Source organism: Salvelinus alpinus, chromosome 26 (genome assembly GCF_045679555.1).
Source record: "Salvelinus alpinus chromosome 26, SLU_Salpinus.1, whole genome shotgun sequence".
In the NCBI taxonomy this organism is placed as follows: domain Eukaryota; kingdom Metazoa; phylum Chordata; class Actinopteri; order Salmoniformes; family Salmonidae; genus Salvelinus; species Salvelinus alpinus.
Window position 1 is genome coordinate 3,175,155 of NC_092111.1, and position 15,135 is coordinate 3,190,289.

The following is a 15,135-nucleotide window of genomic DNA, read 5'->3' on the forward strand; positions in this document are numbered from 1 at the left end:
TGTTTCCCCTCTCTCTCTCTCTCTCATCCTGTCCATTTGTTGTGTCTTGAAATTCAAGGATTAACCTGTAATATGTCTCTCTTGTGTTGCAGACTGGTATGCAGTTAACATATGATCCTGCAGCGATGCAGAACGGGTAAGAGTCCGTCTACACAACCCGGGCACCTTCCACCCCTCTGAGCAATCCATACGACGAGTGCAATAGGATTGTCATATCTCTTGATTAATGCAGTGTGTGTGCACTTTGTTACTATTTGATTAAAATAATCTATACGAGATGGAGTTTGATGCTAGGTCTCAGGTGTTAGTGCGTGCCTGGTTGCCTGCACGTGTGCCTGTCCCTTTGTCTGTGACAGAGTGTCCGTGTGTGTGTGCGTGTGCCTTCGGTGCCTGTGTACGAAGGGGTGCCATGGAAATTAATGGCCTAGCAACGTGTTCTATTTTTCGCTGTGTACTGTAACAGGAAGGGAAGGCGAGCTTTGAGTTCCGTCCTCTCTCGACGTGTCCTCAGTCTGCGACGGGAAGCTTCTCTCTCACTCCCTGCTTCTCCCAGTTTCCTGAAGCGATTATCTCAATGACTCTGGAATAAGACTGGATGAATGAATAGAATCTCATTAGATACAGCACTGGGCATTTTAGAAGCATAATAGTGAGCTGTGATTATGAGGCTTGAAAGAAATCAAAGAAAATAGCACATTGACCACTTAGGAGACATACACCACATGCTCGTTGAACATCCTCATTCCAAAATCATGGGCATTAATACGGAGTTGGTCCCCCCTTTGCTGCTACAACAGCCTCCACTCTTCTGGGAAGGCTTTCCACTAGATGTTGGAACATTGCTGCGGGGACTTGCTTCCATTCAGCCACAAGGGCATTAGTGAGGTTGGGCACGGACGTTGGGCGACTAGGCCTGGCTCACAGTCGGTGTTCGAATTCATCCCAAAGGTGTTAGATGGGGTTGAGGTCAGGGCTCTGTGTAGGCCAGTCAAGTTCTTCCCCACCGATCTTGACAAACCCTTTCTGTATGGACCTCACTTTGTGCACAGGGGCATTGTTATGCTGAAACAGGAAAGGTCCTTCCCCAAACTATTGCCACAAAGTTGGAAGCACAGAATTGTTCAGAATGTCATCGTATGCTGTAGTGTTAAGATTTCCCTTCACTGGAACTAAGTGGCCTGGCTCGAACCATGAATAACAGCCACAGACCGTTATTCCTTCTCCACCAAACTTTACAGTCGGCACTATGCATTGGGGCAGGTAGCGTTCTCCTGGCATCCACCAAACCTAGATTCATCCGTTGGACTGCCTAATGGTGAAGCGTCATTCATCACTCCAGAGAACGCGTTTCCACTGCTCCAGAGTTCAATGGCCGCGAGCTTTACACCACTCCAGCCAACGCTTGGCATTGCGCATGGTGATCTTAGACTTGTGTGCGGCAGCTCGGCCACGGAAACCCATTTCATGAAGCTCCCGACGAACAGTTCTTGTGCTGACGTTGCTTCCAGAGGCAGTTTGCAACTCGGTAGTGAGTGTTGTAACCGAGGACAAACGTTTTTTTACACACTACGTGCTTCAGCGCTTGGCGGTCCCATTCTGTGAGCTTTTGTGGCCTACCACTTTGCGGCTGAGCCGTTGTTGCTCCTAGACATTTCCACTTCGCAATAACAGCACCGGGGCAGCTCTATCAGGGCAGACATGTGACAAACTGACTTGTTGGAAAGGTGGTATCCTATGACGTTGCCACGTTGAAAGTCACTGACCACATACTTTTGTATATATCGTGTATATGGAGAATATATGTCTGCAGTACGTTGGGATTACTTCAAGGCTTTTAGTCTGTGACAATAGTTCTACTTTTTAAAAGCCCAACGCTTTTGTTATTTTTTTTTTTAAATAATCAAATCTCAAGCAAGAATTTTGCTAGGACTGTCTGGGACTGGTCTGAGTGAGGGGCCTAATTGGATGAGCCAAATGGAAGGAATATAGAACCTGAAAATGAGGCGTTATTGGCAGAGCGGTTTGAAACTCTCTTTTTTTAATCGGTCTATTAACTTACACCGCCTGCTCTACCAACTGAGCTCGGAGGACCATTGCGAGTGGTATAAAACCAGCTAGCGGATAGAAACGACACCCAGGACTGTTGGAGATCGGAATCAACGTCACAACATGATGAAGTAGCCCACCACCTCTTGTCCCTAGAGCCCAACTCAACACTTTGGATTAGCCTTCTTTACATTCATTGAGTTTTTCCCAACACTGTGGATTGAAGTCGGCCAGCAGCCTAAGCCTTTTTTCATACGACGACAAAGCTCAGTTTGATCTGATAAAGGCAGACTTTTCAATTGTGAAGCCAGAAGACGCTTCGTGACACTTTTATGCGCCCGACGGAACACAATATATTGCCTGGTGTTCGATTTGAAACAAGACAAGCTATGGCCTCACGCGGGAAGCTCTGTCTGCTCGGCCTCAAACACCGTCTGTGTGACTGAGGATCTGTGCTTAGACTACGATGTGTGTAGTGTCTGTGGGTGTGCGTAAGTGTGGCCGTGTCAAGGGACTTGAAAGGTCTTTTCGTGGAGAGATTGTCTCTGTTGTCTGGTCCATTTCAGTCCGTATGTGGACAGAGACTGGCTCAAGATGTATGAGTGTCAAAAGATTTCATATGGTCCTGTTAGACTGTTTCCCAAACCTGGTCCTGGGGACCCAAAGGGGTGCACATTGGAGTTGTTTTCCCGAGCACTCAGACACCTGATTCAAATCATAGGCCTGATTACGAGTTCCTTTTTTGAATCGACTGTTTTCGTGCTAGGGGCAAAAAACAAAAATGTGCACCTCTTTGTTAGAGGTGATTGCATAAAAAGCCTAAGGCATAAACACACACACGTGTCCAACATACTGGTGTCTATCTCTGTTAGTTAGTAGAACATGTGAGTAAATTGCCAGTCAGCTCTTTGAAATAGTAGTTCGTTAACCAAACCATTAACTTCTCACGAGTCACCAACCCTGATCCGGTAGCACCCCCCCCCCCCCCCCCCCCCCACTGAGTAGCATAGCTAGCATAGCGTCACAAGTAACTTGTAGCATCTACATATCATTAAATCACAAGTCCAAGACACCAGATGAAAGATACAGGTCTTGTGAATAAAGCCACCATTTCAGATTTTTAAAATGTTTTACAGGGAAGACACAATATGTAAATCTATTAGCTAACCACGTTAGCAAAGGACACGATTTTTTTACTCCCAATAGTTTTTTCCTGCGTCAGTAGCTATCACTAATTCGACTAAATAAAAATATATATAGCCACTAACCAAGAAACAACTTCATAAGATGACAGTCTGATAACATATTTATGGTATAGCATAGTTTTTTGGGGGGAAAATGTGCATTTTTCAGGTATAAATCACAGTTCTACATTGCAGCTGCAATCTGAAATAGTGCTGACCCAGCCAGAACAATTACAGAGACCAACGTCATATAACGAATTACTCATCTTAAAACATTTCAGAAAAATACACAGCGTACAGATATTGAAAGCCCAACATCTGGTGAATCCAAACAATATTTCAGATTTATTAAATGTTTTATAACGAAAACAAAATGTAGCGCTAAATTAGCATAGCTATACCAGGCAGATTCGGCTAGGCGCCCACGGCCAGTTCACATGCACAACAGATATGATATAACATCGTAAATTGGGTCTTACTATGGCTGATCTTTCATCAGAATGTTGATCAAAGTGTCCTTTGTCAAGATGAGTCGTTGGTTCCGTTCAGAATTGTTCCTTTCCCACTCCATTTAGCACAGGTACTGGTCGAGTGGCACGGATCTCTCAAACGTAAATAGAATCAGACAACGGAACACCACAAAACTCCCGAAAAAATTCAAATAATCTGATTAAACTATATTGAAAAAACATACATTACGATGATCTGGTCACATGTATCAAACAAACTTCGAGACGGAGATAGTTTTCATCCATAATGGCCGCACAACAGAAGACAATCGCAGCTACAAGTCGCACGATTTAGAGAAGCGGAAGTTGTCGGTCACGCCAAAGAATTAGCTCTCATTTCACGTCAGTCCCAGATAAACAAGATATTTTTCCTCTGACGTCCTCTTGACACCCAGAGGAAGGCCAATGAGGTGTGTTTCGGGTCATAGGGGGCACGACCATATATAGGCAGAGCGTTGAAGCTGGCATACACATCTTGCTTTTTTCTTCTTGGTCATGGAAAGTGCTGTCAAATGACTTCTGTATCACTCAGAGACAAAATTGAAACGGTTTTAGAAACTAGAGATTGTTTTCTTTCCAATGGTATTATTTATATGCATATAGTAAGAGCAATAATTGAATAAGAGGCAGTTTAATCTGTAGAGCAAATTATGCTAATGGAAAAATAGCACCCCCTGTATTCTCAAGAAGTTAATAAACATTTAATAGGCCCCTTAATAATCACGATCATCCGGATATTTCGATGTAGACAGTTGTAATGCATGGAGACCTACGGTGCATTCGGAAAGCATTCAGACCCCTTCCCTTTTTCCACATTTGTGTTACATAACAGCCTTATTATTAAAAAAATGTATCTCATCAATCTACACACAATACCACGTAATGACAAAGCGAAAACAGGTTTCGAGATTTTTTGCAAATTTATTCGAAATAAAAAACAGAAGTAGCTTATTTACGTAAGAATTCAGACCCTTTGCTATGAGACTCGAAATTGAGCTCAGGTGCATCCTGTTTCCAAATTGATTGGACATGATTTGGAAAGGCACACACCTGTTTAAAGTTGAAGTCGGAAGTTCACATACACTTAGGTTGGAATCATTAAAACTCGTTTTTCAACCACTCCACAAATTTCTTGTTAACAAACTATAGTTTTGGCAAGTCGGTTAGGACATCTACTTTGTGCATGACACAAGTCATTTTTCCAACAGTTGTTTACAGACAGATCATTTCACTTATAATTCACTGTATCACCATTCCAGTGGGTCAGAAGTTTACATACACTAAGTTGACTGTGCCTTTAAACAGCTTGGAAAATTTCTGAAAATGATGTCATGGCTTTAGAAGCTTCTGATGGGCTAATTGACATCATTTGAGTCAATTGGAGGTGTACCTGTGGATGTATTTCAAGGCCTACCTTCAAACTCAGTGTCTCTTTGCTCGACATTATGGGAAAATCAAAAGAAATCAGCCAAGACCTCAGAGAAAAAATTGTAGACCTCCACAAGTCTGATTCATCCTTGGGAGCAATTTCCAAACGCCTGAAGGTACCACGTTAATCTGTACAAACAATAGTACGCAAGTATAAACACCATGGGACCACGCAGCCGTCATACCGCTCAGGAAGGAGACGCGTTCTGTCTCCTAGAGATGAACGTACTTTGGTGCGAAAAGTGCAAATCAATCCCAGAACAACAGCAAAGGACCTTGTGGAGATGCTGGAGGAAACAGGTACAAAAGTATCTATATCCACAGTAAAACGAGTCCTTCATCGACATAACTTGTAAGGCCGCTCAGCAAAGAAGAAGCCACTGCTCTAGAACAGCCATAAAAAAAGCCAGACTACAGTTTGCAACTGCACATGGGGACAAAGATTGTACTTTTTGGAGAAATGTTCCCTGGTCTGATGAGACAAAAATATAACTATTTATCATTTTGTTTGGAGGAAAAAGGGGGAGGCTTGCAAGCCGAAGAACACCCCCCAACCGTGAAGCACGGGGGTGGCATCATCATGTTGTGGGGGTGCTTTGCTGCAGGAGGGACTGGTGCACTTCACAAAATAGATGGCAAGATGAGGGAGGAAAATGATGTGGATATATTGAAGCAACATCGCAAGACATCAGTCAGGAAGTTAAAGCTTGGTCGCAAATGGGCCTTCCAAATGGACAATGACCTCAAGCATACTTCCAAAGTTATGGCTTAAGGACAACACAGTCATGGTATTGGACTGGCCATCACAAAGCCCTGACCTCAATCCTATAGAAAATTTGTGGGCAAAACTGAAAAAGCATGTGCGAGCACGTAGGAGGCCTACAAACCTGACTCAGTTACACCAGCTCTGTCAGGAGGAATGGGCCAAAATTCACCCAACTTACCGTGGGAAGATTGTGTAAGGCTACCCGAAACGTTTGACCCAAGTTAAACAATTTGAAGGCAATGCTACCAAATACTAATTGAGTGTATGTAAACTTCTGACCACTGGGAATGTGATGAAATAAATAAATCATTATTCTGACATTTCTGACATTTAAAATAAAGTGCTGATCCTAACTGACGTAAAACAGGGAAATTGCAGAGAGCCACGTCAAATAACATAAATACTCTTTGATACAACTTTGATGAAAGATACATGTTTTACATAGAATTAAAGATACACTTGTTCTTAATGCAACCGCTGTGTCAGATTTCAAAAAGCTTTACGGCAAAAGCACAATATTCAATAATCTGAAAACAGCGTTCAGCCACAAAAGGAAGCCATACAGTTACCCGCCAAATTGTGCAGTCAACTAAACTCATAAAAAGCATTATAAATCTTCACTTACCTTTGCTGATCTTCGTCGGATTGCACTCCCAGGACTCCCACTTCCACAAGAAATTTTCGTTTTGTAATGTCCATTATTTATGTCCAAATAGCTATTTTTGTAAGCGTGTTTGGTAAACAAATCCAAAGTCAGGAAGCGCGTTCACTAAAAGCAGACGAAATGTCAAAAAGTGGTGGTCAGCATGGTCAGCATGGACAGGTCTCTGAATATCCTTGGGTGTCCCAGCCAGAGCCGGGACTTGAACCCAATCAAACATATCTGGAAAGGCCTGAAAATAGCTGTGCAATGACACTCCCCATCCAACCTGACAGAGCTTGAGAGGAGAGAAGAATGGGAGAAACTCCCCAAATACAGGTGTGACAAGCTTGTAGCATCATACCCGAGGCTGTAATAGCTGCCCAAAGGTGCTTCAACAAAGTACTGAGTAAAGGGTCTGAATAGTTATGCAAATGTCATATTTCAGTTTCAGATTTTTTTACACATTTGCAAAAACCTGTTTTTGCTTTGTCATTATAGGGTATTGTGTGTAGATTGATGAGGGTGGAAAAAAACAATTTAATCAATTTTAGAATAACGCTGTAACGTAATATGTGGGAAAAGTCACGGGGTCTGAATACTTTCTGGATGGAGTGTATAGGTACATCCAATACCCGTGTCTGATCTCCCTTTCTCTGTTCTGTTTCCTCTCTCCCCTCAGGTTCTACTCCTCGCCTTACAGTATCGCCACCAACCGCATGATCGCACAGACATCCATTACACCCTTCATCGCTGCTTCCCCCGTCTCCACATATCAGGTGGGTGATGTACTGGAGTGTAGCCAGAGGGAGATAGCCGTGGGGCGGCTGGGGACTGGCTGGGTGATGGGCAAAGCTGGGGGGGCTGGAAAACAGCAAGGGGCTCTCGGAGATTTGGAACTTCTGAGCTTTCCTCATTGGTTTGCCGACGATGCTGGATGGCATCTGTTTTGTAGGCGGTGAACACAGCAGACGGAAAGGCTCAGAGAGAAAAGAGAAAAGAGGGAAAAGCAACGTCCGTTAGGAATTAGTGTTGGGGAAAAACAAACCGTTTCTCCTTTGCTTTGCCGACCCTGTTGTGCTTTTAAAGCTTTTTTTAAGCTGTCATTCCTCCCACAGTCATTTGACATAATTTTCCTGCTAACTGAATTCCACACTTTGCATCCCAGTTGATCCCTGGAACCATGTGAAGCGGAGCGTAACGTAAGGGGGGAAATGAACTGTGCGAAACGTCAATAGCGTTTCCATTTGCTAAACGCCCACAATTTCACGGACCTCCAGATGTTTGACCGCAACAAGCAGAAGGGATGAGACACTGTTCAGTTCACCTAGACTTTCCCCCAAGAGCACTCGCTGTTTATCATTGAATTAGAATGCAGAAAGAGGGAGAGTGACAGGGAGAGAGAGAGATGGAACGATAGATAGTGAGAGAGCAAGAAAGAGAGAGCGATGGAGAGAGAGAAAGAGAGGGAGGGAATGAGAGAGTGGAGGGGGTTGGTTGGTGAAGGTTGGCATGCCCGCCTTTCAGAAGCGTCTGATTTAAACTCAGGTCCAGCACTGGGGGGAGAAGGGGGACGGGGCGCGGCGCTAATCCGCGTTCTGAAGGCTTCCCAAATTGATTTATCAAAAACAATGGCCGGGCTTTTGAGGAATATTAATCCTCACAGTTTCAATATCGGCCACCACTGCTTCCTGTAATATTGCCCTTCAGCCAAGCAGCGCAAGGCAAGGTGAGTCCTCCATCTTCTGTCAAGTACAAAGAGTAGGGCAGGCAGGAACCAAAGCATATGAGACAAAGGAATCATTAGTGGCCACAATGAAAAACATTCATATGATCTCAGCCATTTGTGGTAGAAAATATTCTGCATGTTGTACACACACATTTTTTATAATCTTTTATTATATAAAATCTGCTTAATGCAGAATATATTGTTTATTAAATTGTGTGTTTTACAGTTTCAACTTTCTTTCTTCGGACTGTGTACTCTGGGAAAAACATCTTGATTACTTCGTCACATGACAGTGGACAGTCCAGTCCACTTCCTGGTCTAGCCATACAGTCTTCCCTGCTGTGTTCTGTCTGTCTTTAATGGAAGCACAAGCTTAGAGCAGGGTCAGCCAGAGGTAGACACACATCGTCAAACCAGACCACTGGAAAACAGTCAGTCACACGATGTACCAGCTCCTTATTAAGTCACCACTGCCAATACTACTGCGTCCATGATGAGAATAAAATAAAATAAATACAATTACAAAAATCTCAGTGAAAACATAGAAAAACACAGTCTTGAAATGAAATTACAATGGAATTAGAATCTTGTTGATGTCGCACGGGAAAATTCTAAAGATGGACGATTAGGGAACGAAGCTTTGTCTCGTCTCTGTTTCCTTCCTGTTGGTTGAGACCAAACATCGAGAGGAAGTAACAAACAAGCGTGGCTCTGTGCTATTCAATAAAATAAAATAAAATCGTTTAGGCATGCTCCATATCATGGGCTTTAACGAGCTCAGAGGATTGGCGTTCTTATAAAAGATTAGCATCTATTTGTCTTTGTTGAGTCCAATCGTTTTCCCAAGGATCAATGGGTAGACTTGTTTGTCTCTGACAAGCTGTCTAATGCTCCTCTCTGGCAAATCTAAATTGTCCCTTTTATTCAACTGTGGCTTCTCTCACTGTCGATGGCAGGGATTCTGTTGAACTGAATGACCCACATGGTCCACTAGAGCAGGAGTTGTCTTTCTCTCTCGGGGTCAGTTTGTGGGTTCTTGTCATTTGATATGCGGGTTGCCGATGTCGAGCCAAGCCCAGTTGAGCCAGCTTGGCTAGTGGCGTAACACGCCGTGCCTAATTCTGCAAATTCAAGGCCCGTGTGTTTTTAACTGGCCAAGGCTCCGTCTTACCTCAACGCGCCCGCACTTCCCAGGCATGGAAGAAACCGTAGGAAAGGAAAAGGCACTGGCATGCAGAGAAATAGTGTGACAATGGAAAACCAGTTTTACACACTGTTGATTGTGAGGGAAAAGAGGTGGCACGGGTAACCTTAAGTCAATAATGATGTTTCATTTGATGTCTCCCTCATAGGTCCAGAGTACGTCATGGATGCCTCATCAACAATACGTTATGCAACCCACAGTAAGTGCATTACCATTCTCTGTCGTGATTTACTGTTTGTGCTCCGGCAGTCCCACGTGGACCTTTGACCTTTTGGGTTAGAGGTCGACAGGAAGACAAAGACGCCTGATGTCCTACCTTCACTTGCGGTAGATTCATGGCGCCTTCGGGTTAACTCACCAGAAGAGTTAGAGCGCCTTTTAGAAGAGACGTTTACAACCTCTAAGGCACTTTTCAATATATTTACGCTCTAATATGAGCCAGCGTTGGGATTGGAAAAGTAGAGTCTCCGTCTGGAAATTCACTTCAAACTTCTCCTGTGGCAAATCCATTTTCAGACCACCTTCGTAACTCACCCGTATACTCTCATGCAGTGAACATCGCTGATAGCTAAATTATTGTTTGCGATGATTCAAGGCAGTAGTGGAACAATCTATAAAAGTTGATAGTCCCATTGTAAGTGTACAAGCACATGTTTCTGGTTGGAAACACACAGAGTTTATGGGTCTTGGTGGACTGTAGCGTGACTCAGCAGCATTTAGCTAGCAGAGCAGAAACACCAGCTAGCCTGCTCAATCCATCTCAGCAACATACCAGGCCATCAGCGTCCAGTACTGCGATACTACTTACATCAGACAGCCTTTCATGTTATATTACTAATATAAAAATTATGTTTATTTATTTGTATTTAATTTTTGATTGAACCTTTATTTAACTAGGCAAGTCAGTTAAGAACAAATTCTTATTTACAATGACGGCCTACCAAATGGCAAAAGGTCTCCTGTGGGGACGGAGGATGGGATTAAAAATAAAACACACATCACAAAACACACATCACAACAAGAGCGACACCACAACACTACATCGAGAGACCTAAGACAACAACACAGCATGACAGCAACACCACATGACAACAACCTGGTAGCAACACAACATGGCAGCAGCACAACATGGTAGCAGCACAAAACATGGTACAAACATTATTGGGCACAGACAACAGCACAAAGGGCAAGAAGGTAGAAACAACAATACCTCACGCAAAGCTCAGTAGGAGTGTCCACGATTGAGTCTTTGAATGAAGAGATGGAGATAAAATTGTCCAGTTTGAGTGTTTGTTGCAGTTCGTTCCAGTCGCTAGCTGCAGCGAACTGAAAAGAGGAGCGACCCAGGGTTGTGTGTGCTTTGGGGACCTTTAACAGAATGTGACTGGCAGAACGGGTGGAGGATGCGGGCTGCAGTAGATATCTCAGATAGGGGGGAGTGAGGCCTAAGAGGGTTTTCTAAATAAGCATCAACCAGTGGGTCTTGCGACTGGTATACAGAGATGACCAGTTTACAGAGGAGAATAAAGAGTGATGTGTCCTATGAGGAGCGTTGGTGGCAAATCTGATGGCCGAATGGTAAAGAACCATATATACCATTTGGCAGATACTTTTATCCAGAGCGACTTACATACATTTTACATACGGGTGGTTCCCGGGACTTAGCCGTTGCAAACGCCATGCTCTCCAAACTCAGCTACAGAGAACCAGCGTTTCGTGTCATATTAACCATACAGTACAAGATCTCCTGTCATAAATATGCACCACCCACAAGCTCAACAGATATCAAACTCAAAAAAGGATCCTTCTAGCTAGAATACAACCTCAATTATACCTACAGTAACCTCCGGTACGTATATAGTTATCTATTTCATTTTTTCACACAGAGTAGCTAATAATAGCATTATAATAGCAGGTACTGTAATGCGACAGACTGATTCCCACTTTAGGACAATGTAGTCTCTTGTTTGGGTAAGAGGTAATCAGTAGGTCTCGTGCATTAGACCAGTCCCTTTGAGTTTTTCATGAGAGCTAATGCGTTCAGAGCTCCTAATGGTTCTGCTGCTGTTGCAGCCACTCTCCCGTCCTGGCTCTGAGCTCTACCGCAGCACGTGGCTTTTTATACTGGTATCACCGCGTTAGCCTATTTTTCCATGTTACCAATATGTTATTACTATCGCACTACTGTGAGGGACCGGAAAAACGCGGCCTCGTGGACTCACGCTTGTCAGAGAGGAGGGCTATTGCGACGGAGGCTGGAGTATCTGAAGAAAGATGGATCCCAAAGCCGTCCTGTTGGTCTTCATACTACATCATACCCAAAGGCACTGTGTGGGTCCTCCAGAGCCATCTCTGAGACTTTCCTAGTGTTCCTAGTGACTGAGATCATTTACACACAGGCAGTATCAAGGACGACCGCTGTACAGATGCGATGCCAGCTAAACAGGAACAGTGCAACACCGTAGCTCCCGATCCAGCATCACCAGCAGCACCAGTATCCATAGAGAAGCCCTCCTACCACCTACTACCCTACTGCTGCTCCCTGCTGCGGCCATTACCACCTAGCCTCCCCGTCTCAGTTACCCCCACGCTGGGAGACAAGCAACATGCAATCTGGCCCCAGCAGGGCACCACCAGCCTCCCAGCCAGCTCCTCCTCCTCCCTTCTTCTAACCAGCCGGCCTCCATGACGGGAGCCCCCGGTGCTACAGATGCTACAGAGATGAGAGGATCAAAGCTTGGCTGCTGTTTGTGTATGGTGTGTGTGTGTGTGTGTGTGTGTGTGTGTGTGTGTGTGTGTGTGTGTGTGTGTGTGTGTGTGTGTGTGTGTGTGTGTGTGTGTGTGTGTGTGTGTGTGTGTGTGTGTGTGTGTGTGTGTGTGTGTGTGTGTGTGGTGTGTGGGGCAGGTGTGCTGTATGAGTGTCTGGGGTTTTACGCTGTTTCCTGCACAGCATGCACAGTATGGGTGTGTGAGAGTGTGTTGGTGACATACATAGAAAATAGCCGGCCTCAGGCAACTCCGCAGGCTCTATTAGGAACGTGCTGGATTTTTGTGAAATACAGTGTGTCCATTTTTTTTTGATATGTGTACACATTGCTAAGTATGACTAGGCTGTCAGTGTTGGTCTTACATAACCCATATGAGGTATCTGTCAGTCCCTCCATCTATGGGCTTGTATCGTGAGAGTTTGTATGGCCTGTAACAGCCTAATACTAGCTATACAGTAGCATCCCCTCTGCTCCCTTCCTATGTTCCATGTGTCCTCCTCTCTCTCTCTCTCTCTCTGTCCCCATGGCCTCGTCCGTGCCCTAACCAAAGCTGCCCCCCCCCCCCAACCCCCCTCCCCCCCTCCACTCGTCAATGGGTAACACCCCCCAATCTGTCTCTCTTTATGTCTGCACCCGTGCCGCCGATCCAATGAAACACATTGAACTAGCGGAGCGTGCTAGTCTAGCGTTCAGGGAGGCGCCTTAAAGTATTAAACCAATTGACTGTGCTGCAATTTGGGTCTGTGTGCGTTCACAGCGCGTTAGACCAATGGGCCATTCTGGGGGGAGTGTTTTCCTGGTGTCTGGCGCAACATGGAGGCGGCGGAGCACGGTGAGGGGAGAGGTCGTCGCCACAACCAATCAGAATCACCACACTAGAGCGCATACCTGGGTTCAAATACTGAATACGTGAAGTTTTTCAAATACTTTTGAGCGTTTGCTTTTTTAGCCTGCCTGGAGAGCAAGATGGGCAGGGTTTACACTTTTGGGACGACTCTATTCGATCATTATGCCCGGTGAGTTTAAACAATGCCAGATAAGAGTATTTGAAAGGATATGGAATAGTATTTGAACCCGGGTAGGCCAGAGTGTGCTGCTGTCTGTGGTCGTTTGGAATTTGGAAGGCGTCAAATCACAAGTGAGAAGTGAACGTGTTCTTTGAGTAAGAGTTTGCTGGCTGCTGCTCCACTGCTGTCTTTTTGTTTATCTCACTAGATTGAGTTTGACAACCATAGCCAGACTGTGCCTGAGTGCTATACCGCTCAGCAGAGCGCTTCTTCAGGAGATGGAGAGAGAGAGAGAGAGAGAGAGAGAGAGGGGAAAAAATGAAAAGACAACAGTTTGCAGAAATGTGTGTGTCCTCGTTGCTTAAAGCGAAAACTTCAAAAAGAAAACGACAGCTTGTTTTCAATTGCCGTAAAAAAAAAAACGAATGAGGCTTCAACTCGCTTCTTTCTCTCTCTCTCCATTTATCTTTCCCTGTATCATTCTCTCTCACACTGTCTCCTCATCTTTCTCTTCTCCAACTCCATCTCCCCTCTCTCTCTCTCTCTCTCTCTTCATCTTTCCCACTCTCACCTGCCCCTTCCAGTACCGATGTTCTTTGAAGCTGTGGTGTGGTGTATTGTATATGTGCCAGCTGGGAGGGTGGTATTGCCAGCAATACTTGGGCTGTGAGCTAAAGCCAGCAGTAGATCAGTCCACAGTAGACCTGGGATAGTTGAGTGGGCTAGAACCTTAGCCAGTTTCACGTGGCCCCTTCTCCGGCAAACCAACACATTAAGATGCAAACACACACACACACACACACACTCCACAGTGCTAAACAACTGCAGCAGATAAATGAGCCATACACAATATTGTTGTTATTCCCTGGTGACTGATGTACGTGGTCACTACGGTATGCTGGTTTGATATGTATGTCATGTGCGTGCAAGTTGCAGCATATTCACCGAATTCCTCTGCATCGTACCGTGGGCTTTCTTGCAGCCACTTTTAAACAGAATCATAATTATCTCCCTTCACGGGAAGCACTGAATCGTGCCACTGTACGGCGCACTTTGGTTCAGCAGGAGAACATTACGTTCTGAATTGTATTAGTCGACAGAAATTGAGCCGGGGCTTCGGTCTCCGGTCGTCCCTGAGCGGCTCTCCGTACGAGCGCGTTCTGTGAAATGGCTCTGCTGATTTTCCCCTTCTGTCAGAAAACAACTGCAAACTCACGCGTCTCTGCCAGCAAATATGGTTACAGAGGGTGAAGTCTGTTCTGTGTTCTAGACCGTTGGTTCGGTCCACAGAAGATGTATTGGTTATAGCCCGGGCGCCCGTCTGTTTGTGCTCTCTTGCCAGCTCTTTTCGGAACTGTCATGCAAAACATTTGGCTTGACAATGACAATGGTGTGTAGGGAAAAGCACAAGCAGATCTGGGACCAGGTTAGTATTGATGTTATTAGTGATATTGATAGTGACGTTTTACTGGCTTGTGTTATAGCGCTATTGAATGCAGCTGGTTTGTCAAGAGTCGCTTACAATACATTTCAATTTGGAGAAATGTATTCATTGCCTCAATAAAACAGCAATCCCAGAGCGTTCCTCTGACTCTGACACAGATTCTGGTCTCAGCTTTGATTGTTATTATTTCTGGTGAGTTTATTCATTCTCTAAGTCAGTCAGAGGACAGCTGATAAATCATTAGCCCGTCCCCGGAGACGAGACCTCCCATGAAGACATGTCAAATACCAGAGCCCCACGTCCCATCTATCAACCCCTGAGGCACAGACCGCTCACACACACACGCGCACGCGCTCTCTGTCCCACAAAGATTCCATGGCTGCTTCGGGGAACGCCGAGCCAGCGTTTTG

General features: G+C 44.9%; 1 protein-coding gene across 2 annotated transcripts in view; it reads left to right on the plus strand.

The window, feature by feature from the left end:
• Positions 1–15,135, plus strand: part of LOC139554450 (RNA-binding motif, single-stranded-interacting protein 3-like) — a 243,065-nt gene that overhangs the window by 213,073 nt on the left and 14,857 nt on the right. For both annotated transcript variants that reach the window (XM_071367259.1, XM_071367260.1), the window contains 3 exons: positions 93–136; positions 7,256–7,352; positions 9,655–9,705. In XM_071367259.1, the coding sequence (XP_071223360.1) occupies positions 93–136; positions 7,256–7,352; positions 9,655–9,705 (192 nt within the window). The remainder of the gene's footprint in view (positions 1–92; positions 137–7,255; positions 7,353–9,654; positions 9,706–15,135) is intronic.